Raw genomic sequence first — 27481 nt, forward strand, 5'->3', positions numbered from 1 at the left:
AAGCGTTAACCAGCGATAGCCGACACCCGCATAGCTGATGTTTAGCACACACATAGCTGATGTTTCGGAGGTGTCAAATCTGTAACTGCATTGGATCTGTCAAATCGGTGAGCAGCCACTCCTGTTAGAAGTTCAGAATGAGAAAGTGTAGGATAAATAATGACGCTCAAATTGAAAATCATTAAACTAAAAAAAGAGGATTTCTATCATCATAATGGAGGGGTAGATTATATCTCACATTCCAGTGTTCCTACTTGTAAACAAGGCTGCATGGGATTTCTCTTAATGTGACTCCATGCTGCCAATGGCAATGTCCGCTTTAGGTATAATGCCAGGAGCCGCTTGTGGATTTGACAGCTCTATGCAGTTCCACCGCCAAAACAACCGCTATGCGGATGTCGGCTAAAGTGGATCTGATTGAATAGAGCCCTAATTTAATTGTGTCAAATATCCATTCTCTAAAATGGCATCTAAACCATTTTCCAGTTATGAAAGATTCGTACCAAAGGCGCACACACGTACACACACACACACGTACACACACACACGTACACGCACACACACACACACACACACACACACACACACACTCAAAACAGAAAAGTCAGATAATGAGACACCCAGACCCACAGTACAATATTTAGTGTCTTTATAAAACAACATATTTGCTAAATATAGCCAAGGCTAATTTAAATATGCATAAATAGCAAGAAAATAGTTTCCCATTTCATTTCAATTAAAACAATTCTGAATAGCGATATTTATACATAGATTAGATAAGAGCAATATATGAACATATGGTACAAACCCCTTTAAATGTCTTAACGCACCCATCAAGAGCAGGACATAGCTAAAGCAATAATACGGTGTATATCAGTCTAACAAATTGTACACATCTTGGTCTTTAGAAGAAACACAGATACCATATGTAACACAAGGCTTATTGAAGTTTGTGAAATATCAAACTCCACATCTTTGGATGGGTTATCGATGATAAAAACCACAACAAGTATAATACAACAATAATCAATATGACTATGGTCAAAATCTTTAAAACATTTTGTATATATTTACAAAACCTGAGAACAAGGCAATACAAGGGTGAAAACAAGTTTTGGATCCAGACTTTTTTTAAAAGTCAAGTGAATAATTTTCTCCTGGTGTTGAATGTTCTTCAGTGGCTTAGGCTGCTACCCTGTTTATTAGAACTGATATTGGTCTGCAACTTTGGATGCATTTGGAATCCGTTTGTAGCTTATAAATGACTTTGATGGCTGATATCGGTTTATTTCTTTGTAGACTGTGAATTTGGGAAACAACCTATTGCCATTATTAAGTATACTATGAATTACACATTTACATTAATTGTAGTCAATAATCCAAATATAAACACTGTTATCATGTCCTGAGAGTATTATTATTATTTATTTAGTTTTTAGTACTTTTGCAACATGCAAAATCTATTCATCCAGTTTTACTTCTTCAAATGAAATGTTTTTATCAAAATCCTTATGATTTGGATCTGAGATGTCTAAAATCAACTGTTTTCCAGTAATGACCCTGTTTTTTATACATTTATATTCCCAGACATTACTCCCCTCAAACTCTCATTTCCTCAGCCTTATATCCTTATATCTCTAAACAGCAGGTAGAAAATCTTTCAGGCAGAGAACTCTCTCTGTTCTGTATGGTTCTTTGAACTCTGAGATTAAGCATCAGTTAGCTATCTGTTGGAAGTGTCAGTTGGCCGGCTCAGGGATGGGAGAGGCGTGGTTCTCCAGTCTCATGGTCCAGGGGTCAGGGGTCGGGGTGTAAAATGGAGGGTGGGTAAGGACTTCCCCCCCAGGCCCCGCCAGGGCAAAGGTGAACACGCCCCTCTGTCTCTTCAGCTCCACCTCGTCAACCACATGCTTCCTGTCTGACCAGTGATGCCGAGCCTCCCGGCCCTCCCTGCCCTCCCTGCCCTCCTGGCTCTCTCTGCTGTCACTGTTCAAGTCCTTATAGCCCAGGCCCTTGCCACCCAGACCCAGGGCCCGTCTCTCTCTCTCCCCCAGGCCCAGACCATGACCTCTAACGCCTCTGTGGGAGGAGGGCAGGAGTCGGCAGCCACCCTTAGACAGACCCTGCCCCTTGCCGTCCTCGTTGTGATTGGCCGAACCCAGAGGACCCTGCAGGAAGTTGTTGGCTGAGCGCCAGGCAGCGGGCTTGCGGCCCCGTCGAGGGCGTGAGACGCGGCAGCTCTGCCTCTTGATGTGGCGGTGCAGGTGGTCTGAGCGCGTGAAGCTCTTGTAGCAGTGCTCACACTGGTAGGGTCGCACCCCTGTGTGGATACGCAGGTGGTTCTTCAGGTCGTAGTTGTGGACAAACTTGGAGTTGCAGTGGAGGCAGATGTAGGGCCGTTCCCCAGTGTGCTTCCGCATGTGGATCTTCAGCTTGTCTTGCCTGAATAGAAAAAATAGGATTTTATATTATTTACTTTAGTTCACCTTTATTTTACCAGGTTGTCCCATTGAGGTCAAAATATATATATTTTTCAAGGGGTTGTCCTTTCAAGTATGTGTTTTGAAAGATGTATCAGAGATTAAAGCATTGTTGGTGGGTATACTCTGGGGTATGTACTAAATGTGCCAGGTGAAACTATCGTGCCAGAGCAGAGGCAGGAAGTGACTAGAAAGAAAGACAGGGGGTTTCCACTTCTTAGGTCTCGGATGATATTCAGATGAGAGGATACAAATTAAATGCCTTAACCACAAAAACACACCCATAATACCCCTCTCAATGTCAGATGTTAATGATTGTTATCTTGTTCTACATGTAGGCATTTTGATAATTATATTAGAATATGATCAGGCAACACTTTTACCTAATCCCTTATCCACTTCTCCACATACGCGGCATCACTAATGGATACTGTATGTGTCAGTACTGTGTTTATTGGCTTTTTATAATCTTGCAGAAGATGGTACAGTATGAAGAGAGTTTGTCATACCTGGTGAAGCGCACCTCACAGATGGTGCACATGTATGGTTTCTCTCCTGTGTGAGTCCTCATGTGTCTGGGTAGTTTCCCCGCCCCCTGGATCACCTTGTTACAGATGGGACACTGCTGGGATGCTTTCGGCTTCATCTTCCTCTCCTCCTCCATCTGCCAGGGAGGGAACAGCGCCCCCAGGTGGCTCGATGCTCTCAGGAAGCTCAGGTAGGACCGGAAGTCTTCCTCGTGCTTTATCTGACCCGGGTGGAGGCGAGGCCCCTCAGACCCCATCCCCAGGCCGGAGGTCATTAAGTCTTTCAGGAAGTCACCGTGAAGCATGCTGGGCGGGACTTCCTCCTTCAGCTCCTCCTTGATGACCTCTCTCTTCACGGCCAGGTCTAAAGGTCGGTTGTCCAGTTGAGGGGGGTGGGAGGAGGGGCGGAGGGGCGGGGTCTGGGCGTGGTGGCTGGGGTTGTGGTTGGGGTCTGGGACCTGCGGGGGAAATCCTTGGAACTCTGCAGCCCACATGGAGGGGTAGTAGCCGGGGTGCAGAGGGGAAAAGTTGGCCCTCCTGTCCAGGACTGCTGGTAGTTTAGGGTACAGCCCTTCCTGTAGCAGAGACTCAATGGAAAAGTCCTTGAGGGCTCGGCTCTCCATGCGTTCATGCTCCCGCCTGGGTTTCTCACACTGGGAGTCTGTGTCTGTGCACTTCCTGTTCCTCTGCAGCTCGTACTGGTGCTGGTACTGGGAGGTACTAGGTGGACTTGGTGGTACTTCTCTCTCTGACCCGACCTGGTCCTGACTCTCTGATGACCTCGTTGACCACTCACTGGCGTTGTCCTCCTCATGAACCTCCTGCTCGTCCTTCCTCGACTCTTCCTCTTCCTCTTCCTCCTCCTCCTCCTCCTCCTCCTCCTCATCTCCCTCTCCTCCTCCTCCTCCTCCTCTTCCTCCCTTGCCAGAGTCCATAATCTCCAGACAGACGTTGACAATGCAGGGGATCTCCAGCATCTGAGCCGCTCCAAGAATTTCCTTCACGTTGGACGCCGTCACCGTCAGCGTAGACGTGTAGGCGAACTCCAAGATGGCCGTCAGCGACTCGGGGGCCACGAAGTCTATCTCATACACCCCGTGCTTGTCCCCTCCGTCTGAGGCCACGGTGAAGAGCTTGTTGAAATACTGGCTACAGGCGGCGAGGACAGAGCGGTGGGTCTGATACTCCTGGCCACGTACGATGAGCACCACGTCACAGAGTAACCCGGTTCGGCGCTGTTCGTTAAGGCAGCACAGGACATCACTGCTGTGGTTGGGGAATGGAATCCCGATCAGGTCATCTTCACTGTGGCCCATCCTCTACTCTCCTTCTCCTTTCTCTGATCTACAGAACAGGGAGACAGACATTAACTATGAGTACTATGTAGACATTATGTTTAACCAGGCAAGTCACTGATTTATAGCAATCACATTTATTTCACATTTATAGTCCTCTTTACATCAACAGTTGTCACAAAGAGCTTTACAGTAACCCTGCCTATATCCCAAAGAGCTTTACAGTAACCCTGCCTAGATCCCAAAGAGCTGTACAGTAACCCTGCCTAGAACCCAAAGAGCTTTACAGTAATCCTGCCTAGATCCCAAAGAGCTTTACAGTAACCCTGCCTAGATCCCAAAGAGCTTTACAGTAACAGTAATCCATTGCCTAGATCCCAAAGAGCTTTACAGTAACACTGCCTAGATCCCAAAGAGCTTTACAGTAACCCTGCCTAGACCCCAAAGAGCTTTACAGTAACCCTGCCTAGATCCCAAAGAGCTTTACAGTAACCCTGCCTAGATCCCAAAGAGCTTTACAGTAACACTGCCTAGATCCCAAAGAGCTTTACAGTAACCCTGCCTATATCCCAAAGAGCTTTACAGTAACCCTGCCTAGATCCCAAAGAGCTGTACAGTAACCCTGCCTAGAACCCAAAGAGCTTTACAGTAACCCTGCCTAGATCCCAAAGAGCTTTACAGTAATCCTGCCTAGATCCCAAAGAGCTTTACAGTAACCCTGCCTAGATCCCAAAGAGCTTTACAGTAACAGTAATCCATTGCCTAGATCCCAAAGAGCTTTACAGTAACACTGCCTAGATCCCAAAGAGCTTTACAGTAACCCTGCCTAGACCCCAAAGAGCTTTACAGTAACCCTGCCTAGATCCCAAAGAGCTTTACAGTAACCCTGCCTAGATCCCAAAGAGCTTTACAGTAACACTGCCTAGATCCCAAAGAGCTTTACAGTAACCCTGCCTAGATCCCAAAGAGCTTTACAGTAACCCTGCCTAGATCCCAAAGAGCTTTACGGTAATGCTGCCTAGATCCCAAAGAGCTTTACAGTAACCCTTTGTAGATCCCAAAGAGCTTTACAGTAACCCTTCCTATATCCCAAAGCGCTTTACAGTAACCCTGCCTAGATCCCAAAGAGCTTTACTGTAACCCTGCCTAGATCCCAAAGAGCTTTACAGTAACCCTGCCTATATCCCAAAGAGCTTTACAGTAACCCTGCCTAGATCCCAAAGAGCTTTACAGTAACCCTGCCTAGATCCCAAAGAGCTTTACAGTAACCCTGCCTAGATCCCAAAGAGCTTTACAGTAACCCTGCCTAGATCCCAAAGAGCTTTACAGTAACGCTGTCTAGATCCCAAAGAGCTTTACAGTAACGCTGCCTAGATCCCAAAGAGCTTTACAGTAACACTGCCTAGATCCCAAAGAGCTTTACAGTAACCCTGCCTAGATCCCAAAGAGCTTTACAGTAACGCTGCCTAGATCCCAAAGAGCTTTACAGTAACCCTGTCTAGATCCCAAAGAGCTTTACTGTAACGCTGCCTAGATCCCAAAGAGCTTTACAGTAACGCTGTGTCATGAGCACTCTCTCTCCCTGGTAGCAACATTAATTGCATTCTATTATCTTCCACTCTGCTCACCTCCCTCTCTCTACTCAGCCTAACTAGCTCCACCTGCCCTGCTCTGCTCTTGTTACCTGGCCAGCTGCACTGCATTTCCCACTCACCATCCTCACCTTGCCTCACTCTGTTCTAATTACTCTGCCAGCTGAACTGCATTTCCCCACTACCTCTCCCAGTATATCAAGCCCTGGTTTTCAGCCAAGCCCTGTCAGATCGTCTTCAAACCCGGACCAGTAACCTGCCTGTCTGCGCTCTGACTCCTGTTTGTGATACCGATCCTTTCTTGACTGCCTCCTTGTTCTACTGCCCCGTCTATCCCAACCTGCCTTCTGGACCTCGACTACTCTCCGATCTTCAGCCCCTCCGGTAACTCGTTTCTGCCTTCTGTCTCTCACCACGATATTTGCCCAGCCCTGATCTGTACTTCTGCCTGCCATTCATATTGCTGTTGTGTGTGTGTGTTCCCCCAGGTCTCCGACCACCAGATGAGCGTGCCCAGACGTTTCACCACCCTCAGCCCGATACGCCGCTCCATCACTGGGGAACACACACACTAAGCACTTGGACTGGACACCCCGGACATTTGGTGACCCCCGGAGCACAGGTACCCACAGGAGGACCCTGAAAGACCCCTGACACCCCTGGGACTCCTCTTCCCGCCTGTAACCTTGAATAAAGAACTCTGAATTTGAACTTGCGCTCTTGGGTCCTCTTCTGTTCGTGACAGAACGATCTGACCATCATGGACCCAGCGCACTCCCTGACCACGATGGAGGAAGAGCCAGAGAGGACTGCCCTACAGCGACTGGAACGCTCTGAGGGAGACATAAATCGGATGGCTGGCGACATCGCTTCCCTTCTCCAGCTATTCAACCAGCAGCAACAACAGTTCCAACTGCAGCAACAACAGCTAGCCCAAGCCCTGCAACTACTCTCAAGCCCGGCTACTCCACCTGCACCCCCCTGGTCCTTTTGTTCCTGTACCACCGATACTCCTTCATCCCTCCGCTGGAGGTCCCAATGCTGCAGGCCCGGCAGTGCTGCCACCAGATCCCCACGCTCCTGAACCAAGGATTGGGAACCCGGAACGTTTTGATGGCAACCAGAAGCAAGTAAGACCATTCTTGAGCAGCTGCCGAATCCAGTTTGCACTACAGCCCAGGACTTTCTCAACAGAGGGAGCCAAGGTGGGGTATGTCATCACACATCTCACCGGTCGAGCTCGGTTGTGGGGAACGGCGGAATTCGACCGGCAAACCCCAGCCTGTGCCTCCTTCAGTGCCTTTGAGGAGGAGATGTTAAAGGTCTTTGACCTAGGCTCGCCAACAGCCGAAGCGTCACAAGCTCTGCTCACCATCCGTCAGGGCACGAGCCCTGGATGGGCATCATCTTGGCACTGTCACTCATATCTCCGCCCCTGTGACAATCCTGCTGTCAGGAAACCACCAGGAGTCCATCCAGTTTCACCTCCTACACTCACCTGGCCAACCACTCATTCTTGGATACCCGTGGCTCCGTCAGCACAACCCCCACATCGACTGGGAGACAGGAACAGTCCGTGAGTGGGGAAGGAGTTGTCACCAGACCTGTTTAAGGGGGGCCACCCTGCCCGTTCACCGGGGAAGGATCTAGCGCTACCTCCGACATATCCAATGTTCCGGCCTGTTACCACAGCCTGAAAGAGGTGTTCAACAAATCCAAGGCGACATCTCTACCCCCACACAGACCCTATGACTGCGCGATTGATCTCCTGCCTGGCACAGCACCTCCCAAGGGTCGTCTGTATTCACTGTCAGCCCCGGAAAGAAAGGCCATGGAGGACTACATTAATGACTCTCTTGCCTCCGGGATAATTAGACCGTCGTCTTCCCCCGCAGGAGCGGGATTCTTCTTTGTCGGCAAGAAGGACGGTTCTCTTCGTCCATGCATAGATTACCGGGGTCTGAACGACATCACGGTTAAGAATCGCTACCCACTGCCCTTACTTTCGTCTGCCTTCGAACTGCTGCAGGGAGCCACTGTATTCACTAAGCTGGACCTTCGCAATGCCTACCATCTGGTGCGGATGAGGGAGGGAGACGAATGGAAGACAGCGTTCAACACACCTACCGGCCACTATGAATATCTCGTCATGCCCTTCGGCCTCACCAATGCCCCAGCAGTTTTTCAAGCCCTAGTGAATGATATCCTCAGGGACATGCTAAATACGTTCGTATTTGTGTACCTTGACGATATTTTAATATTCTCAAAGACTCTGTCAGAACACACGCACCACGTCCGGTTGGTCCTGCGCCGCCTGCTGGAGAACTCTCTTTTCGTGAAGGCAGAGAAGTGCGAGTTCCATGCCAAGACCGTTTCATTCCTGGGGTATGTGGTGACCGAGGGCAGCATTCAGATGGATCTCACGAAGGTGTCGGCTGTCACTTCCTGGCCAGTTCCTGAGTCTCGGAAGAAGTTGCAACAGTTCCTGGGCTTTGCCAACTTTTATAGGAGATTCATCAGAAACTATAGCACAGTGGCTGCACCCCTCACGGCGCTAACCAGCACTAAACAACCGTACCAATGGACATCAGCTGCTGATAAGGCCTTCAATATCCTCAAGACATGTTTCACTTCTGCTCCCATCCTCCAGATGCCAGATGCAGCAAGGCAGTTTGTGGTGGAGGTAGATGCTTCGGACGTGGGAGTGGGTGCAGTGCTTTCTCAAAGAGCAGCTGAGGATGGCAAGATGCACCCCTGTGCCTTCTACTCCCGTCGGCTAACCCCTGCCGAATGCAACTACGACATTGGGAACCGCGAGCTGTTGGCTGTCAAGCTCGCCCTTGAAGAATGGCGGCACTGGTTAGAGGGGTCAAAGGAACCATTCGTAGTGTGGACAGACCACAAGAACCTGGAGTATATCCAAACAGCCAGGAGGCTGAACTCCCGTCAACAGCGGTGGTCTCTGTTCTTTACGCGCTTCAATTTCACGCTCTCCTACCGCCCGGGATCTCGCAACATCAAACCTGATGCTCTTTCCCGGATGTTTCAGAAGGACGAGACCACCGCCATGACAGCTCCCATTCTTCCCAGCCACTTGGTCGTAGCGGCCCTCACCTGGGAGATCGAGAAGCAGGTCATGGAGGCTCTTCGGGACCAGCCAGGTCCAAGCACCAGCGCCCCCAACCGTCTGTTTGTTCCAGCAAATCTCAGGTCACCTGTGATTCAGTGGGGGCACGAATCCCGTCTGGCCTGTCATCCCGGCATCACTCGCACCCTTCATCTGGTCCGCCAGCGGTTCTGGTGGCGGGGGATGAGACGGGATGTCCGAGAATTCATCCGAGCTTGTCCCACTTGTAACCGAAACAAGACTCCCAACCAGCCTCCTGCTGGGTTGCTGCAACCCCTACTCATACCCAAGAGGCCCTGGTCCCACGTTTCACTGGACTTTGTTACGGGCCTTCCGCCCTCTGACGGACACACAGTCATCCTTACCATTGTTGACCGCTTTAGTAAGATGACCCACTTCGTGCCCCTTCCCAAACTACCCTCTGCTAAAGAGACCTCCCAGGTGGTCCTGGAACATGTGTTTCGTATCCATGGCCTACCCCAGGATATAGTGTCAGACCCGGGGCCCGCAATTCTCAGCAACCTTTTGGAAGGAGTTCTGTCATCTCCTTGGGGCCACCGCCAGCCTATCGTCTGGATTCCACCCGCAGTCAAACGGCCAGACTGAACGCATGAACCAGGAGCTGGAGAAGGCACTGAGGTGTGTGGCTTCCCAAAATCCCCGGGCCTGGGCTCAACACCTGCTCTGGGTGGAATATGCCCATAATTCACTCACCAGTTCCTCCACCGGGCTCTCCCCCTTTCAGTGTGTCTACGGGTATCAACCTCCACTGTTTGCCAGCCAGGAGGCGGATGCCACCTGTCCGTCTGCTCTTGCGTATGCCCGCCGCTGCCGCCGCACTTGGGCCCAGGCTCGCACTGTGCTCCTGAAGTCTGGAACCAGCTACGCCGTCGGTGCCAACCGACGGAGGACCCCAGCACCTACTTACCGGGTTGGTCAGAAGGTCTGGCTGTCTGCCCGGGATCTGCCGCTGCGGGTTGTATCACGAAAGCTGGCCCCTCGCTTCATTGGTCCTTTTCCTGTGCAGAAAGTCATCAGTCCAACGGCGGTCCGACTTCAGTTGCCCGCTTCCATGCGGGTCCACCCCACCTTCCACGTCTCCAAGGTCAAGCCGGTCCATGAAAGTCCCCTGGTCCCTGCAGCTCCGGCGCCACCTCCTCCGCGCCTCGTAGATGGCGGTCCTGTCTTCACCGTCCGGCGGCTGCTCCGCTCTAGGCGAAGGGGTAGGGGTCTCCAGTACCTCGTTGATTGGGAGGGATATGGTCCAGAGGAGAGGACCTGGATCCCGGCCAGGAGGATAGTGGACCGGACCCTTATCACTGACTTCCACCGACTACATCCTGATCAGCCTGCAATCCGTAGGGGCCGTCCAAGAGGGGTTCCTAGCCGTCCGGCCCGCCCTGCTCCTGTCTCAGTGCCTGTCCTGTCTCCCGACCGTGACCCTCCAGCTCCTTCTGAGGATGAGGAGATTCACTCGGACCGCTCGGAGGAGTTCTGACCCGCCGCCTGCTCCCCTCCACCCTCCCGGCATGATGTTGTTCTTGGGACTTCTGGGGCCGTCCCTTGGAGGGGGGTCCTGTCATGAGCACTCTCTCTCCCTGGTAGCAACATTAATTGCATTCTATTATCTTCCACTCTGCTCACCTCCCTCTCTCTACTCAGCCTAACTAGCTCCACCTGCCCTGCTCTGCTCTTGTTACCTGGCCAGCTGCACTGCATTTCCCACTCACCATCCTCACCTTGCCTCACTCTGTTCTAATTACTCTGCCAGCTGAACTGCATTTCCCCACTACCTCTCCCAGTATATCAAGCCCTGGTTTTCAGCCAAGCCCTGTCAGATCGTCTTCAAACCCGGACCAGTAACCTGCCTGTCTGCGCTCTGACTCCTGTTTGTGATACCGATCCTTTCTTGACTGCCTCCTTGTTCTACTGCCCCGTCTATCCCAACCTGCCTTCTGGACCTCGACTACTCTCCGATCTTCAGCCCCTCCGGTAACTCGTTTCTGCCTTCTGTCTCTCACCACGATATTTGCCCAGCCCTGATCTGTACTTCTGCCTGCCATTCATATTGCTGTTGTGTGTGTGTGTTCCCCCAGGTCTCCGACCACCAGATGAGCGTGCCCAGACGTTTCACCACCCTCAGCCCGATACGCCGCTCCATCACTGGGGAACACACACACTAAGCACTTGGACTGGACACCCCCGGACATTTGGTGACCCCCGGAGCACAGGTACCCACAGGAGGACCCTGAAAGACCCCTGACACCCCTGGGACTCCTCTTCCCGCCTGTAACCTTGAATAAAGAACTCTGAATTTGAACTTGCGCTCTTGGGTCCTCTTCTGTTCGTGACACGCTGCCTAGATCCCAAAGAGCTTTACAGTAACGCTGCCTAGATCCCAAAGAGCTTTACAGTAACCCTGCCTAGATCCCAAAGAGGGAGCAGAAACACAGTGACAAAGAAGCGTTATTACTATGGAGGTAGACATGTTATTTTCTTTATAAAATGTATAAAACATTATTTCACCAGGCAAGTTAATTTAGAACATGTAGAGAGATACAACAAATCACTTTGCAGAGCTGCACGGACCACAGTTGACGATCGATTCATTGTCTTTTGATTATAGTAAAAGTGGTGTTGAATGCTATCCTAAATGGTCTTGTCCATTCTAAGTAATGTTTACAGTGAGTGAAAAAATGGTTTGGGACAGTTTCTCGCCCATTCATGTCTTGTCTATAAATAGAGCTTAAACTTAGCTGTCCGCTCCTCAGTGGTTAGAGCGGCCATGTGGATAGATACTTTCAGATGGCTTCTTGCCACAACTGCATTGTTGATTGGATCTCAATGGTCCATAGTTAACATGACATATGTACGCTATGAGTTTCCAACCCCATATTAACACTCCTCTCTCTATACATCACACAGGAGAAATATTTAAAACATCTCCTTAATTAATTTCTAGTTGACATTGTGCTCAGTTACCAATCAAATGTATAATGTTCTCGATCTTGTTGCTAGGGAACAGTTGCTATGATTATGATACAGATGTAGACAGTATCTACACACAGTGGAAGACCTATAAGCGAATATATAAGCTACAGATATACAGTGGAGGATGAAGTAACTGTGATGGGCAACTTGAAACAAAAGACAGAGTGGAATTCAGAGAGCTTATTGTATCTGTTCTGCCTCCTGACAGTTAATATAAAGAGCAAGTTGCTTCATTGTAAAATATGTATCCATAATAAGAGTAAACTATCCCTCAATTCACACAGATTGCTATAACCTCTAGGACATAAGATCAATAAGGTCTAGCATATATTTCATCTGCTTTACCATATTAGCATTATTCTTGGAAGCAGCTGATATTGACACAAGGGATCTAATCATCTTCTAGGTCTTGGTAAGGCATGGATGTCATGTCAAAGGTCAGCTCTGTAACAATAGAAGGAAAAGAGACAAAGGGATGGGATCTGTGGGCTTTAGGGTCTTGGCTTCACCAGATTTCCTTAAGTAACTCTCAGCATTCGTTCAGCACAGAGGACAGACAGAGGGAGGAGAGGAGGGATCTTGAGAGAGAGAGAGAGAGAGAGAGAGAGAGAGAGAGAGAGAGAGAGAGAGAGAGAGAGAGAGAGAGAGAGAGAGAGAGAGAGAGAGAGAGAGAGAGAGAGAGAGAGAGAGAGAGAGAGAGAGAGAGAGAGAGAGAGAGAGAGAGAGAGAGAGAGAGAGAGGGAGAGAGAGAGAGAGAGAGAGAGAGAGAGAGAGAGAGAGAGAGAGAGAGAGAGAGAGAGAGAGAGAGAGACAGAGAGAGAGAGAGAGAGAGAGAGAGAAGGGGGGGGGCAGAGAAAGAGAGGGAGAAAGAGATATAGAGAGCAAGTGAGAGAAAAAGGCATCAGATGTCCCCAAAAGTTCCCTAACAGGTTGCACAAAAACCAGCGCTGTGTAGGACTAGGAGCCCCTCCCTGGAATACCCAGCCAAGTCAAATAGTTGGTGTGGAGCTTAGAACAACAGAGTGAATGAGAGAGGGGCCTGGGAGGGCCTGGGAGATCCAGGGAGGACCTTGGAGGGCCTGGGAGGGAGGCCGCGGTTGGTCTCTATCTGTGTCCCAAATGGCACCCCATTCCCTTTATAGTGCACTATTTCGACCAGATCCCTATATGCCCTGGTCTAAAGTAGTGCCCTATTTAGGGAATAGGGTGCCGCTTGGGACGCAAGCCTGTCTCCCCCCACCCTGGGAACATGGGCTGCTAGCCAGGCAGTAGCCAACGCTCCCCTCTCTCGCTGCTCCAGCGCTAACGACACTGTTTCCTCACTCACCTCTAGTGCTGTGGCAGGCAGTGTCATCATTAGAGGCTGCCAGGGGCCAGACAGACAGGGTCTAACAGTAACATAGTTATCTTTCTGTGTCCCCAAACTCCCCATCACCACCTCTGATTAGTGACCCCCAGGGCTACCAAGGGAAACACTTGTCTGGACTGAGCTACGCTGTATGTAGCGAATTAAGTGTGTTAGCTGGGAGACTTAGGGAACTCAGAACACTGTACAATGGCATTTAGAGCCAAACTTACTTACAGTCTGTGTTTAGAATGAGTTGGTTATAAAAAAAAATCAGTGGTGTAAAGTATTTAAGTAAAACTAATTTTTTGGGGAGTATTTTTTCTTTACATTAATATTTATATTTTTGACAACTTTTACTTTTACTTCACTACATTCCTAAAGAAAATATATGACACCCAAAAGTACTCGTTACATTTCGAATGCACAGGCAGGACAGCAATATGGTCCAAATCACGCGCATATCAATATAACGCAGTCATCCTGATCTGACTCACTAAACACAAATACTGTGTTTGTAAATGATGTCTGAGTGTTAGTGTGTCCATGTCTGTCCGTAAAAATAAACAAAAATAAATAAATTGTGCCGTCTGGTTTGCTTAATATAAGGAATTTGATGTATAGCATTTACTTTAACTTTTAACTTTTACTCAAGTAATATTTTACTGGTGACTTTCACTTTTACTTGAGTCATTTTCTATTAAGGTATCTTTACTTTTACTCAAGTATGACAATTGAGTACTTTATCCACCACTGAATTTTTTTAATAAAGATGGCCGTACACTATCAGACTCCCAATAATTGAATTACTAAAGGTGAACACAGAGCCTTCCCAGATAACCTCGACCAAAGTTTATAACTATTTATTTACATTTATTATTTACTCCCAAATTATGATTTTGTTGATTGTTTTAAATCAAATTTATTCTTAACTGTATAGTCACAGAATATAAAGGATATTGATATGAAACTACTCTTGTCTGGTTTGACGACACCTGTGACATTCAGTAGATGAAGTGGCTTTTTCTATAGACAAAACGTTCATATAGAAATAGTGAATTATTGGGAAGGACAAATGAATTTAAATATATAAATAGTTGATACTGTATACTGTATATTGAGACATCTCTGATGTATACTTATACCTATAGCATACTTACTATCAGCTGGTGCGCTGTGTAAAAAAATATTGATAATCTGAAGATTTATGTTAAATTGGCTATTTCCAAGTTTCATTTTGTTTTTGGAAAGTATAATGAGAATATATTAGAAATAGTCAATGTTTTCACTAGTGAATTGAAAGCTCATTAAACCTATAAGCAAATCGCACAGTAGTTTGTTTAAATAAAGACCAATCCCAGAGGAGTTTATTATCGAGCCATCCACTGAGCCTTCAGGAGAGCCCCGAGGTTCACACCATTATCTGCCTCAGACAGTCAAGACATTGTTTTGGTGGTTTATTAGGTCTCAGAGGACAACCTCTGGTTTATTGAATCCATTCTGGTAAAATGTTAAAGAGTACCCACTTTATTAAATATGATATAGCAAGATATCATACTTTACAATAAGGTTATCTTTATAAAGGGTTTATAATTAGTTTATTGGCTGTGATTATTATTTTATAGAACCATTATAAATCATTAATAGATATTAATTTATTTATATTTCTTATGATAATGCCATTTTTCGGTTTGAATTAAAGAGTTCAATTTAGACCACTGATGCTTTTCATTAAATGATTGATGATCCATGGCAGACGTGATAGTTTTTAAAGAATCGTTGATGTCTTCTTTGACAACCACTTTTATCAAGCTCACAACCTGTCCTCATGTTGTGAGTTTAAGTGATTTATGACAAATTAATTATAATTCAGACTGTCTCATTAAGAGTCAAAATATATTTTCATATTTGCTACTCTGTAAAACAAATCCTTATAGCAAATTTTACTTGAGTGTTTCAACATCTCTTTATTTTTTATATATATACAGTACCCCATTTAAAAAAAAGTAGACAACAAACAATCGCTGTAAAACAAGCTAGCCTCATCCCTATATTTGGAGGGGATAAGAGTGTCACAAACAGTAATCTTCTCACCCCCATAGCAGAGTCTTATTCTCTCAACACACTCCAACTTCAACATAAAAAACCTTAACTTTTGTCTCAGAAGTTATATCTTAGCCCCAGTACTGTGTAAGAGTTCAATTCTCTTACACACATTTTATTATTTCATAGTTTTTTTGTTGTTGCCTCAAATCCACCAGCACAGGTGTCTGTTTTGACTACATAATGAATTCAATGAAACCACATCAGGAGATTAAAATAAGATACAAAAAAAGTTACAGCAAAAAGACTGTTTTTAACATTTCTTCTACACAGTAAAATACATTCCTATTAATTTTGTCTCCACATTTATATTGCGAACGAGGTCTTTGCACCCTCATTTTCTGAAGACGCCGTCTCACGGTGCTACCCAAACAATTACGTGAGTCATAAATTACTGTGTCCACACCCAGAGCTGAGGCACTGTCAGTGTTGCACCTGGGAGGAATACATCACAACAGACATGATCTAAAGATCTAAAACATAGCTAACTATACACACACACAAACACATACACACTGAACAGGTGCACTGTAGAAAAGGAAGACCCATACACTGCAAGCAATAAGCAGGCACACTCACTCAAACACAAACGTACACAAACTAGATACAGAATTTTCAGCACGCCAAAAGTCAGCAGAATTCCGAACAAGAATCCTTAGAATTCTAAACCGAATCCTCATCACCTACCTTCTTAATTCCTTTCTTTCCTTGTTTGTTTATAATTCAGAGTCTACCAGTGGTGTCCAGTGACCTGTCACATTGCCTCTTCAGAATAGCGTATCCAGAGCTGACAGTCAGTCAGTCAGTCCATTCACAGTCACAGCCACCTCGCATCGGCCGCCCATTCACAAAAAACAGGAAATATCCAACACTTCCAAAACCAATACAAAGACAAGTAACAGCTAGAGGAGTGTAACAGTGGACCACCGGACCGGAGCGCAGAGAGGTGTGTGTGTGTCCCTGGCAGGCTTAAACAGGTTGGTGAGCAGAGCAACAGTGGAGTTGAGAGAGAGCGAGAGACAGCAGGCAGGGAAGGCAGGCTTGTCTGATTCACAGTAGGGAGAGAGAGCAGAGCAGCATTACTGTAATGTGGAGATGTTGCACCACTAGTTTTTATAGCAGGGTGGGTAGCTGAAAGATAATAATACCCCAGCCCTCCTCCACAACACAAGTTAAGCACAGTGTGTAATAAACTCATGGCTCAGACACCCTCTGATTTAGGTCAGACAAAATGAATTTTTAGTTTTGTTAGAGTGAAATTCATTATGGAAGGAGTGGGGTGAAGCAGTAAGGGGTTGTTTGGGGTAAAAAATAAATAAAGGAAAGAAATCAAATAGAAATGCTAAAAACTATTTATGAACCTCCAGTGGTCACTACAACAGAGATCAGAGGTGAAGCAACAGAGTAGAGATCAGAGATGAAGCAACAGAGTAGAGATCAGAGATGAAGCAACAGAGTAGAGATCAGAGATGAAGCAACAGAGTAGAGATCAGAGATGAAGCAACAGAGTAGAGATCAGAGGTGAAGCAACAGAGTAGAGATCAGAGATGAAGCAACAGAGTAGAGATCAGAGATGAAGCAACAGAGTAGAGATCAGAGATGAAGCAACAGAGTAGAGATCAGAGATGAAGCAACAGAGTAGAGATCAGAGATGAAGCAACAGAGTAGAGATCAGAGGTGAAGCAACAGAGTAGAGATCAGAGATGAAGCAACAGAGTAGAGATCAGAGATGAAGCAACAGAGTAGAGATCAGAGATGAAGCAACAGAGTAGAGATCAGAGATGAAGCACCAGAGTAGAGATCAGAGATGAAGCAACAGAGTAGAGATCAGAGATGAAGCAACAGAGTAGAGATCAGAGATGAAGCAACAGAGTAGAGATCAGAGGTGAAGCAACAGAGTAGAGATCAGAGATGAAGCACCAACTTTAAGATTAAAACCAAAATATTATCAGTATGTTTTATTTTGTCAAATTAGACGTGATATATTACAGTATTGTAGCCCTTCAATGATCTAAGTTTCAAACCGAGCAATTGTCTGTCATTCAATCTTTTCACACCCTTAAAGGATATTCAACTTGTAGCTCCGTTACACCACAAACTCAGTTCGTTCATAGTGCTCACTATGGGCTGGGAGACACACTATGCTAATCTGAGTTTAGTAATCTGGAGCAGCTCTCTACTCTTTTCTTTAACAACCTGTCTGTTTCCTGTTGATTAATGTCTAGTGATCCCTCAATTGCATTTATTGGATGATTTGTAGAAGATATTGTACAAATACATATTTTGATGAATATTTTGAATAATATTTGTACAAGACTGAATCAAACATAGAAACAAAAGAGTTGAACTTAGAAATAGACTGCATATGTATTAAATTCAATGATATTTAATCATATGATCCTGTGTTTGACTTCCTGCAAGTGATTCAACGTCTACTTAGGATGATCAGAGAGGAGAGGAGAGGAGACAGGTTATTCAGTTTGAGTCAGAGATCACAGCAGTGAGAGTATATTATACCGCTCAGCCACATTATACCGCTCAGCCATATTATAATGCTCAGCCACATTATACCGCTCAGCCATATTATACCGCTCAGCCATATTATACTGCTCAGTCATACTATACCGCTCTGCCACATTACACCGCTCAGCCATATTATACTGCTCAGCCATATTATACTGCTCAGCCATATTATACTGCTCAGTCATACTATACCGCTCTGCCACATTATACCGCTCAGCCATATTATACTGCTCAGCCATATTATACTGCTCTGCCACATTATACCGCTCAGCCATATTATACTGCTTAGCCATATTATACTGCTCAGCCATATTATACTGCTCAGCCATATTATACTGCTTAGCCATATTATACTGCTCAGCCATATTATACTGCTCAGTCATACTATACCGCTCTGCCACATTACACCGCTCAGCCATATTATACTGCTCAGCCATATTATACTGCTCTGCCGGTCTGTAGAGGTGGATGACAGACTCCTTAGACCAGGGTGTTTACATAGAACAGAAAAAAAGAAACAGAGAGAAAAGATGTGGTCGCCCTCCTCTTCAATCTAGAAAGGGAAAGTATCTGTCTGGCATGTGGACTCTGATAGGCGGGCGAGAGAGAGTGAGCGAAAGACAGCGAGCGAGAAACTGAGAGACTGAGAAACCTCACACGCTATCAGAGGGGTGGGCTTCACTGAACTTTAAGACAATTAAAATGTGAGATGGCAAAGGAAGTCGTTTTTTCTTGTCTCATAACAATGAACTCAGCGCTCAGTGTCTAGGACAAATAGAACAATGTAGATCTCATTCTCTTCCAGTGTTTCCTGAATGTCACAAGCCCCTTGTTTTACCATGACAGGACACTTTCACAGGATAGCTTCTGTTACTGACAGACAGGCCCATTGGGACATCATTTCCTACATGACATCACCACTACTGCTTAATATGTAATGGGCAGTATTATAGGATTTAGGTAAATTCTTACAATTTCACTCATCAAAATGGTTATAATCTAAACAGGTTCTGAATGTTGTGGTTTTGATGTGGTACCAGAGTTTGGTTTAGTCAAATGAATCTTGTTAAACAAACATGCTTAAATTCCATTGATATTATGTTGTTAAAAGCCCAGTGCAGTCAAAAAATATGTATTTTCCTGTGTTTTATGTGTATTTCCACAGGTTGTAATAATACTGTGATATTGTGAAAATTATGATAATGCTCTTTTAATGTAAGAGCTGTTAGAAAAGAATGCCTGAAATTTCAGCCTGTTTTGGTGGGATGGAGTTTTGGCCTGCCTGGTGACATCACCAGGCGGTAAATGAGTTAATAGACCAATAAGAAAGAGAGTTCCAAACCTCTCTGCCAATAACAGAAAGTAATATGAGTTAGTTACATAAGGATGTTTCACTCACATTTCCCCACATTCTGTATGATAGACTTCTACTCATGTCAAGTTTACTACTAAAATGGTACGAGATGACGTTTGGCATAGCAGAATAAAGCTTGTTAAACAAGCCTATATTGGTTAAATCAAATCAACATCCCAAAAATGCTATTGCCAAAACCTAGATGGGTCTGACATGTTTAAAGTGAATTATTGTGTTGTTATAGGAGCATGTGTTATGTTAGTACTTGGCTGCTCACATGCTTCCTCACGTTCTGTAGCAAGATAGACTTGTGCTTATTGCATACCGTAGGCCAACGTCCCCTTAGGAGTATGTAGCGAGACCACAGTCTTATTCCTGGAGGTTGCAATGTGTTGTAGCCTACATTGTGAGAGTTTAAGTATACTGAGAGGGTGTCTTGGTATATATAAACAGGAAAGCCACTAAATGTTAGCAGACCAGCCAGCCGGCCAGTCAAGCAACAATCATAACCTGTACAGGAGGACTGCTTATCCAAATGTCCTTCTGCTGTTGTCATAGAAACTCTCTGCAGATTTCTCTGTTATATACTGTACAATATATAGGTAGAATAATCATGCTGTGCAGTGCCTTCGGAAAATATTCACACCCCTTGACTTTTTCCACATTTTGATGTGTTACAGCCTGAATTTAAAATGGATTAAATTGAGATTTTGTGTCACTGGCCTACACACAATACCCCATAATGTCAAAGTGGAATTATGTTTCTATAATTTTTTACAAATCAATAAAAAATGAAAAGCGGAAATGTTTTAAGTAAATAGGTATTCAACCCCTTTGTTATGGCAAACCTAAATACATTCAGGAGTAAAAAATTGCTTAACAAGTCACATAATAAGTTACATGGACTCACTCTGTGTGCAATAATAGTGTTTAACATGATTTTTGAATGACTACCTCATCTCTGTACCCCACACATACAATTATCTGTAAGATCCCTCAGTCGAGCAGTACATTTCAAACACTGATTCAACCACAAAGACCAGGGAGGTTTTCCAATGCCTCGAAAAGAAGGGCAACTATTGGTAGATACAATATATTTTTTTAAAGCAGACATTGAATATCCCTTTGAGCATGGTGAAGTTATTATTTAGACTTTGGATGGTGTATCAATACACACAGTCACTACAAAGACAACTCAGTTGGCGGAGAGAAAGGAAACCGTTTAGAGATTTCACCATGAGGCCAATGGTGACTTTAAAACAGTTACAGAGTATAGGAGAAAACTGAGGATGGATCAACAACGTTATAGTTACTCCACCATACCAACCTAATGTAAATGACAGAGTGACAATAAGGAAGCCTGTACAGCGTACAAATACTCCAAAACATGCATCTTGTTTGCAATAAAGCACTAAAGAAAAACTGCAAAAAATGTGGCAAAGAAATTAACTTTATGTCCTGAATACAAAGCTTTATGTTTGGGGCAAATCCAACACAACACATCACTGAGTACCACTCTTCATATTTTCAAGCATGGTGGTGGCTACATCATGTTATGGGTATGCTTGTCATCGGCAAGGACTAGGTAGTTTTTTTAGGATAAAAATAAACGGAAGCACAGGCAAAATCCTAGAGGAAAACCAGGTTCAGTCTGCTTTCCAACAGACACTGGAAGACAAATTCACCTTTCAGTAGGACAATGACCTAAAACACAACGCCAAATATACACTGGAGTTGCTTACCAAGATGACGTTGAATGTTCCTGAGTTGCCTATTTACAGTTTTGACTTAAATTGGCTTGAAAATCTATGGCAAGACTTGGAAATGGCTGTCTAGCAATGATCAACAACCAACTTGACAGAGCTTGAAGAATTTTAAAAATAATAATGCAAATATTGTACAATCCAGGTGTGCAAAGCTCTTATAGTCTTACCCAGAAAGACTCACAGCTGTAATCGCTGCCAAAGGTGATGCTAACATGTATTGACTCAGGGGTGTGAATACTTGTAACTGTATTTTATTTTCAATACATTTACAAAAAAATCTCAAAACATGTTTTCACTTTGTCATTATGGGGTATTTTGTGTATTGGGTGAGATTTGTTTTTTATTTAATCCATTTTGATTTCAGGCTGTAACACAACAAAATGTAGAATAAGTCTAGGGGTATGAACACTTTCTGAAGGCACTTTTAAGGCAGATTTTAAGACAAATAACTAAAATATGTCAAATTAGTTACTAGCGACACATATCTGAGACTTGTTTTAATGCTTAAAAACGTAAACAAGTATTTCCTATAATCTCCTAATGTTAGTTCTCCGCAAGTCTCTGAAGAGCTCCCCTAACAAGGGCTTAAATGCTGGTCCATCTCACTTGGACTTGTCTTTGAGGGTTCGTGCAGTCTGTTCGCGTTGCACAGGAGGCTGGGTCTGAGTAAGTGTTGGGCACGGCAGTACCTGTTTGCTTCCACCCGCTGTGTTCCCAGCATGGCATACTCAGCTCTCAGCAGCAGATCGGCTCTCTATCTCTTACCCATGAGGAGGGGCAGACTGGCACAGAGACTGGCATAGATCTGACATAAAATTAGTTAGGCAAACAGGGCTCTCTCGATCATCAACAGCTGAATTGATTTCAAGGGAGACAAGGCCTTTAGGCCTAACTGTATGTTTCTGTTTGCGTTGTTACTGTTTGTACTGTAGGGGGTCAAAGGGGAAATAAATCTGTTCTACAGCCACTTAAAGTAAACCAATGAGGCTTGTGGGTTTGGGCTGTTCTGCTGCTAGTGCTGCTTTATGGGTAAGAGTAGACCAACCCAGAGGGCAGACATCTCACCCCACCGCCCCACCTAACCCAGAGGACAGACATCTCCCCCCACCGCCCCACCTAACCCAGAGGACAGACATCTCCCCCCACCACCCCACCTAACCCAGAGGCCAGACATCTTCCCCCACCACCCCACCTAACCCAGAGGACAGCCATCTCCCCCGACCACCCCACCCAACGCAGAGGCCAGCCATCTCCCCCCACCACCCCACCCAACCCAGAGGACAGCCATCTTGCCCCCCACCACCCCACCCAACCCAGAGGACAGCCATCTCCCCCCACCACCCCACCCAACCCAGAGGCCAGCCATCTCCCCCACCCAACCCAACCCACCCACTTGCCACAACCCCCCTCCACACCATGTGGCTCTTGTTGTTTGAAGGACAAGGTTGCTGTGGGAAAGAAGCAGCAAGCAGACGTGGGCCGAGGCAGGGGAGGCCCCCCCACAGTTCAGCTCTGCCAGCTATTATGCCCACTATAGATAGACCCACATCTCCCACCTGCCAGACCAGCCAGACAGACCTCCTTAAAAACCATCTCCAAGGACAGCTCACAGGCAGTACAGTACAGTACAGTAGACACACAGCAAGGTCGTTAGAGCAGCTCACCTCCAAGCAGCCCACTATTCAGGGTGTGTTGAGGTTCAAAACGTTTTTTCTGCTGACATACTGAAACTATTCCTCTTGTTTTGTCTGTTTCTAAACATCCTAATCTGGTTGGGAGGTTTTTACCAGAAGGGAGGAGCATACAGTGCATACAGTATGGAGAGATGTACTGTAATAAACAATCTATTCACAACCATATATAAGTATAACCAGCCAGACAGAGAGATAGCTATACTTTGGCTGGCTTATTTCACAGGTGGTCGCAGTTGTATGTGTGTGTGTGTGCGTGTGTGTGTGTTTGTGTGTGTGTGTGCAAATGCCTGTTTATGGTGTGTGTGCACGTGTGTGCTTTCAGTGTGTGGGTCTGTGGGGTGAGTGAGGACATCTCCTGGCTCTGCTGATGATAATGAGGGGGAGGCCAGGCTGAGGAATGGAGGGAGGAGAGGAGGGAGGGGAGGAGATTGGGAGGGGGAGGGGAGGAGATGGGGAGGGGGAGGAGAGGAGGGAGGGGGGAAGGAGGGGGAGGAGAGAGAGGGGGAGGAGAGAGAGGGGGAGGAGAGGAGGGAGGGGGGAGAGGAGGGAAAGGGAGGGGGACAGGGAGGAGAGGAGAGGAGAGGAGGAGAAGAGGGAGGGAGGGGCATGAGAAGAGAGGAGGGAGAGGAGAAAGGAGGGAGAGGAGAGAGGGAGCATAGAGGAGATGAGAGGAGAGGAGAGGAGAGAGAGAGGAGAGGAGAGGAGGGAGGGAGGGAGGGAGGGAGGGAGGGAGGGAGGGAGGGAGGGAGGGAGGGAGGAGGGAGAGGGAGAGAGGGAGGGAGAGGGAGAGAGGAGGGAGAGGAGGAAGGGAGGGTAGAAGAGAGGAGAGGAGAGGAGAGGAGAGGAGAGGGAGAGGAGAGGAGAGGGAGAGGAGAGGAGAGGAGAGGAGAGGAGGGAGGGAGGGAGGGAGGGAGGAGGGAGGGAGGGAGGGAGGGGAGAAGGAAGAGGAGAGATGAGGGGGAGGAGGGGAGAGGAAAGGAGGGAGGAGAGAGGAGAGGAGAGTAGAGTAGAGGAGGGAGAGGCGGCGAGCCTCTGTCTGCCCTGGGGCGCTCTGGCACCTCCTAATTAAAAGCAGCCAGGCTGTAGGGCAGGGCAGACAGATGCTTGTCACGCCAAGGCACACACACACACACACACTTACAGTACATGCACACAGACAGAGATACACACAAGTATACACATACAGTACAGGCACGCGCATGGTCACGCACATATATCCATGTATACAAGCATGCACATAGCTCCCCCACCCACACTCTAAAACATGCACTCACACAGTCTGGCCCGTAGCATGTGCTTTGTGTATATCAGATACTGTACAGGTTGGGCCATCCTAGTCTAGTGGCTAGCTTTGTCCCGTGTCTATCTTCAGACTGTCACCGTGTCTCTCTGATCATGGGAATGTACAGTCACCATGTCTCTCTGAGCATGGGAATGTACTGTATAGTAATCTACTTTCATTAACCAGACCCACACAAGCTGCTGTGTGTCTGGAGTGGGTGGGTGGATCAATGCAGCCTTCCGAAATACAGCATGCACACTACAGCACTAGATACGTTAGCCCACACACTCATGTCTTTTTTAAACTGCCATCCCCTCCCTCCCCATATCCCGCATCACACAGGTGGGTAGACCCACTTCTTCCACCCAGATCTTTGAAGGTGCTCCGTCTGTTGTTGTCTTGTTGATTTACTTTGAGTTAATTTAACTTGATCGTCTGAGAGTCGTGACTGTTAAGGCTAGGAGAGGCTAGGTGGAAAGTGAGCTCTGCTCAGGGGGTTGCCAGTGGTTACCAGGACTATTTATGATGAGCTCGCATGTCCACACAGGAAACTCCTACATAACTAACAGTAGATAGATTCTCTTCTCAAGGACTTTATCACCATCATGTCACATACAGAACGCTTTGTGTTCAAGACAAGTACTGTACAACATTCATATTTGAGGTTTGATATTCAAGTTCAGTTAAAATTATCATAAGTAGTTTACTGTAAATGCCAATACTGATCCAAAGCCATGATGTTTTTATTTTTATTGACCATATAAAGACAGTCTTGGTTCACACTAGTCTATTAGTGGAGGAAAACAGTCTCAAGTGATTGACTAAGCCATATATACACTATTGCATGTCAGTCCACTCAATCTTCAGATCAAGTAGAGTGAGAGAGAGGGGGCAGGAGGGAGAGAGAGAGTGTGTGATAGAGAGAGAGAGAGAGAGAGAGAGAGGAGGCAAGAGGGAGAGAGAGAGGGGAGAGAGAGTGTGAGAGAGAGAGCGAGAGGGAGAGAGAGAGAGGAGAGAGAGAGAGAGAGAGAGAGAGAGAGAGAGAGAGAGAGAGAGAGAGAGAGAGAGAGAGAGAGGAGGCAAGAGGGAGAGAGAGGGGAGAGAGAGTGAGAGAGAGAGAGAGAGAGAGAGAGAGGAGGCAAGAGAGAGAGAGGGAGAGAGAGTGTGAGAGATTCGAGAGAGAGGGTGAGAGAAGGGAGAGAGAGAGAGAGAAAGAGAGAGCGAGAGGGGGCAAAAGGGAGAGAGAGAGAGTGATAGAGAGAGAGAGACAGAGAGAGGAGGCAAGAGGGAGAGAGAGAGGGGAGAGAGAGTGTGAGAGGGAGAGAGAGAGAGGGAGAGAGAGAGGAGAGAGAGAGAGAGAGTGAGAGAGGCAGAGAGAGAGAGGAGAGAGAGAGAGAGAGAGAGAGAGAGAGAGAGAGAGAGAGAGAGAGAGAGAGAGAGAGAGAGAGAGAGAGAGAGAGAGAGAGGGGAGAGAGAGAGAGAGAGGGGGGCAAGAGGGAGAGAGAGAGATGGAAAGAGTGTGTGAGAGAGAGAGAGACAGAGAGAGGGTGTGTGTGTGTGAGAGAGGGAGAGAGAGAGAGGTAGAGAGAGGGGGGGGCAATAGGGAGAGAGAGAGAGAGAGGGGGAGAGAGAGAGATAGCCATAATATGACATTTGAAATGTGTCTATTCCTTTGAAACTTGTGAATGTAATGTTTACTGTTCATTTTTGATTGTTTATTTCACTTTTGTTTATTATCTATTTCACTTGCTTTGGCAATGTAAACACATGTTTCCCATGCCAATAAAGCCCTTTGAATTGAATTGCGAGAGAGAGAGAGAGAGAGAGAGAGAGAGAGAGAGAGAGAGAGAGAGAGAGAGAGAGAGAGAGAGAGAGAGAGAGAGAGAGTGAGAGAGAGAGAAGAGAGAGATAGTATGAGTTTGTGTGTGTGTGTGTGTGTGTGTGTGTGTGTGTGTGTGTGTGTGTGTGTGTGTGTGTGTGTGAGAGAGGAAAAAAATAGATAGAGGGACAGTTAGAGAGGGGGGAAAGAGGGAGGAAGAAGGAGAGAGAAAGAGAGGGAGGGAAAGAGGGAAGGTGAGACCTCTGGGTGTGTGAGTGCATGCCTGACGATTTGAGAACGGCGTTTGTTCGTGAGTAACACAAAGTACACAAATCCCCCAAACTTGCTTTTTTGGCAGAGATATAGGCCTCCCACCCACGACACCCTCTTCAAGCCTCCTCCCACCCTCTATTCAGCTGCTCTGCTCTGTGATGGCAGCTTACTCACACACAACACAACCTGTCTCCACACTATGGAGGAGGAGGAGGAGGAGGAGGGCACTCACACACGCCCACGATCACACACTGCAGAGATGGGACGGGGCCCCTTATAGCCCCCAAAACTAAAACCCTGTGCTGGTTTCTCTTCATGTTACTGTAACAGGGCCACAGGGCCTCAACAGGCATTATAACACTATGGGACTATGGATGATAATTAGCTGTCTACTATGGGACTATGGATGATAATTAGCTGTCTACTATGGGACTATGGATGATAATTAGCTGTCTACTATGGGACTATGATAATTAGCTGTCTACTATGGGACTATGGATGATAATTAGCTGTCTACTATGGGACTATGGATGATAATTAGCTGTCTACTATGGGACTATGATAATTAGCTGTCCACTATGGGACTATGGATGATAATTAGCTGTCCACTATGGGACTATGGATGATAATTAGCTGTCCACTATGGGACTATGATAATTAGCTGTCTACTATGGGACTATGATAATTAGCTGTCTACTATGGGACTATGATAATTAGCTGTCCACTATGGGACCATGATAATTAGCTGTCTACTATGGGACTATGGATGATAATTAGCTGTCTACTATGGGACTATGGATGATAATTAGCTGTCTACTATGGGACTATGGATGATAATTAGCTGTCTACTATGGGACTATGATAATTAGCTGTCCACTATGGGACTATGGATGATAATTAGCTGTCTACTATGGGACTATGATAATTAGCTGTCTACTATGGGACTATGATAATTAGCTGTCTACTATGGGACTATGATAATTAGCTGTCTACTATGGGACTATGATAATTAGCTGTCCACTATGGGACCATGATAATTAGCTGTCTACTATGGGACTATGGATGATAATTAGCTGTCTACTATGGGACTAGGGATGATAATTAGCTGTCTACTATGGGACTATGGATGATAATTAGCTGTCTACTATGGGACTATGGATGATAATTAGCTGTCTACTATGGGACTATGATAATTAGCTGTCCACTATGGGACTATGGATGATAATTAGCTGTCCACTATGGGACTATGATAATTAGCTGTCTACTATGGGACTATGATAATTAGCTGTCCACTATGGGACTATGGATGA

The 27481-nt window shown here is 46.2% G+C and overlaps 1 protein-coding gene across 1 annotated transcript in view; it reads right to left on the minus strand.

Moving 5' to 3' along the window:
- Window positions 1–401: 401 nt before the first annotated feature.
- Window positions 402–27481, minus strand: part of LOC121573425 (zinc finger and BTB domain-containing protein 7C-like) — a 31695-nt gene continuing 4615 nt past the window's right edge. Inside the window, exons 2-3 of the mRNA XM_041885394.1 lie at window positions 2990–4351; window positions 402–2442 (exon numbers count right to left, since the gene is read on the minus strand). Coding sequence (XP_041741328.1) covers window positions 1740–2442; window positions 2990–4323 — 2037 coding nt within the window. The 5' untranslated portion in view covers window positions 4324–4351 and the 3' untranslated portion in view covers window positions 402–1739. The remainder of the gene's footprint in view (window positions 2443–2989; window positions 4352–27481) is intronic.

This window comes from Coregonus clupeaformis, chromosome 9 (assembly GCF_020615455.1).
Source record: "Coregonus clupeaformis isolate EN_2021a chromosome 9, ASM2061545v1, whole genome shotgun sequence".
Classification (NCBI taxonomy): domain Eukaryota; kingdom Metazoa; phylum Chordata; class Actinopteri; order Salmoniformes; family Salmonidae; genus Coregonus; species Coregonus clupeaformis.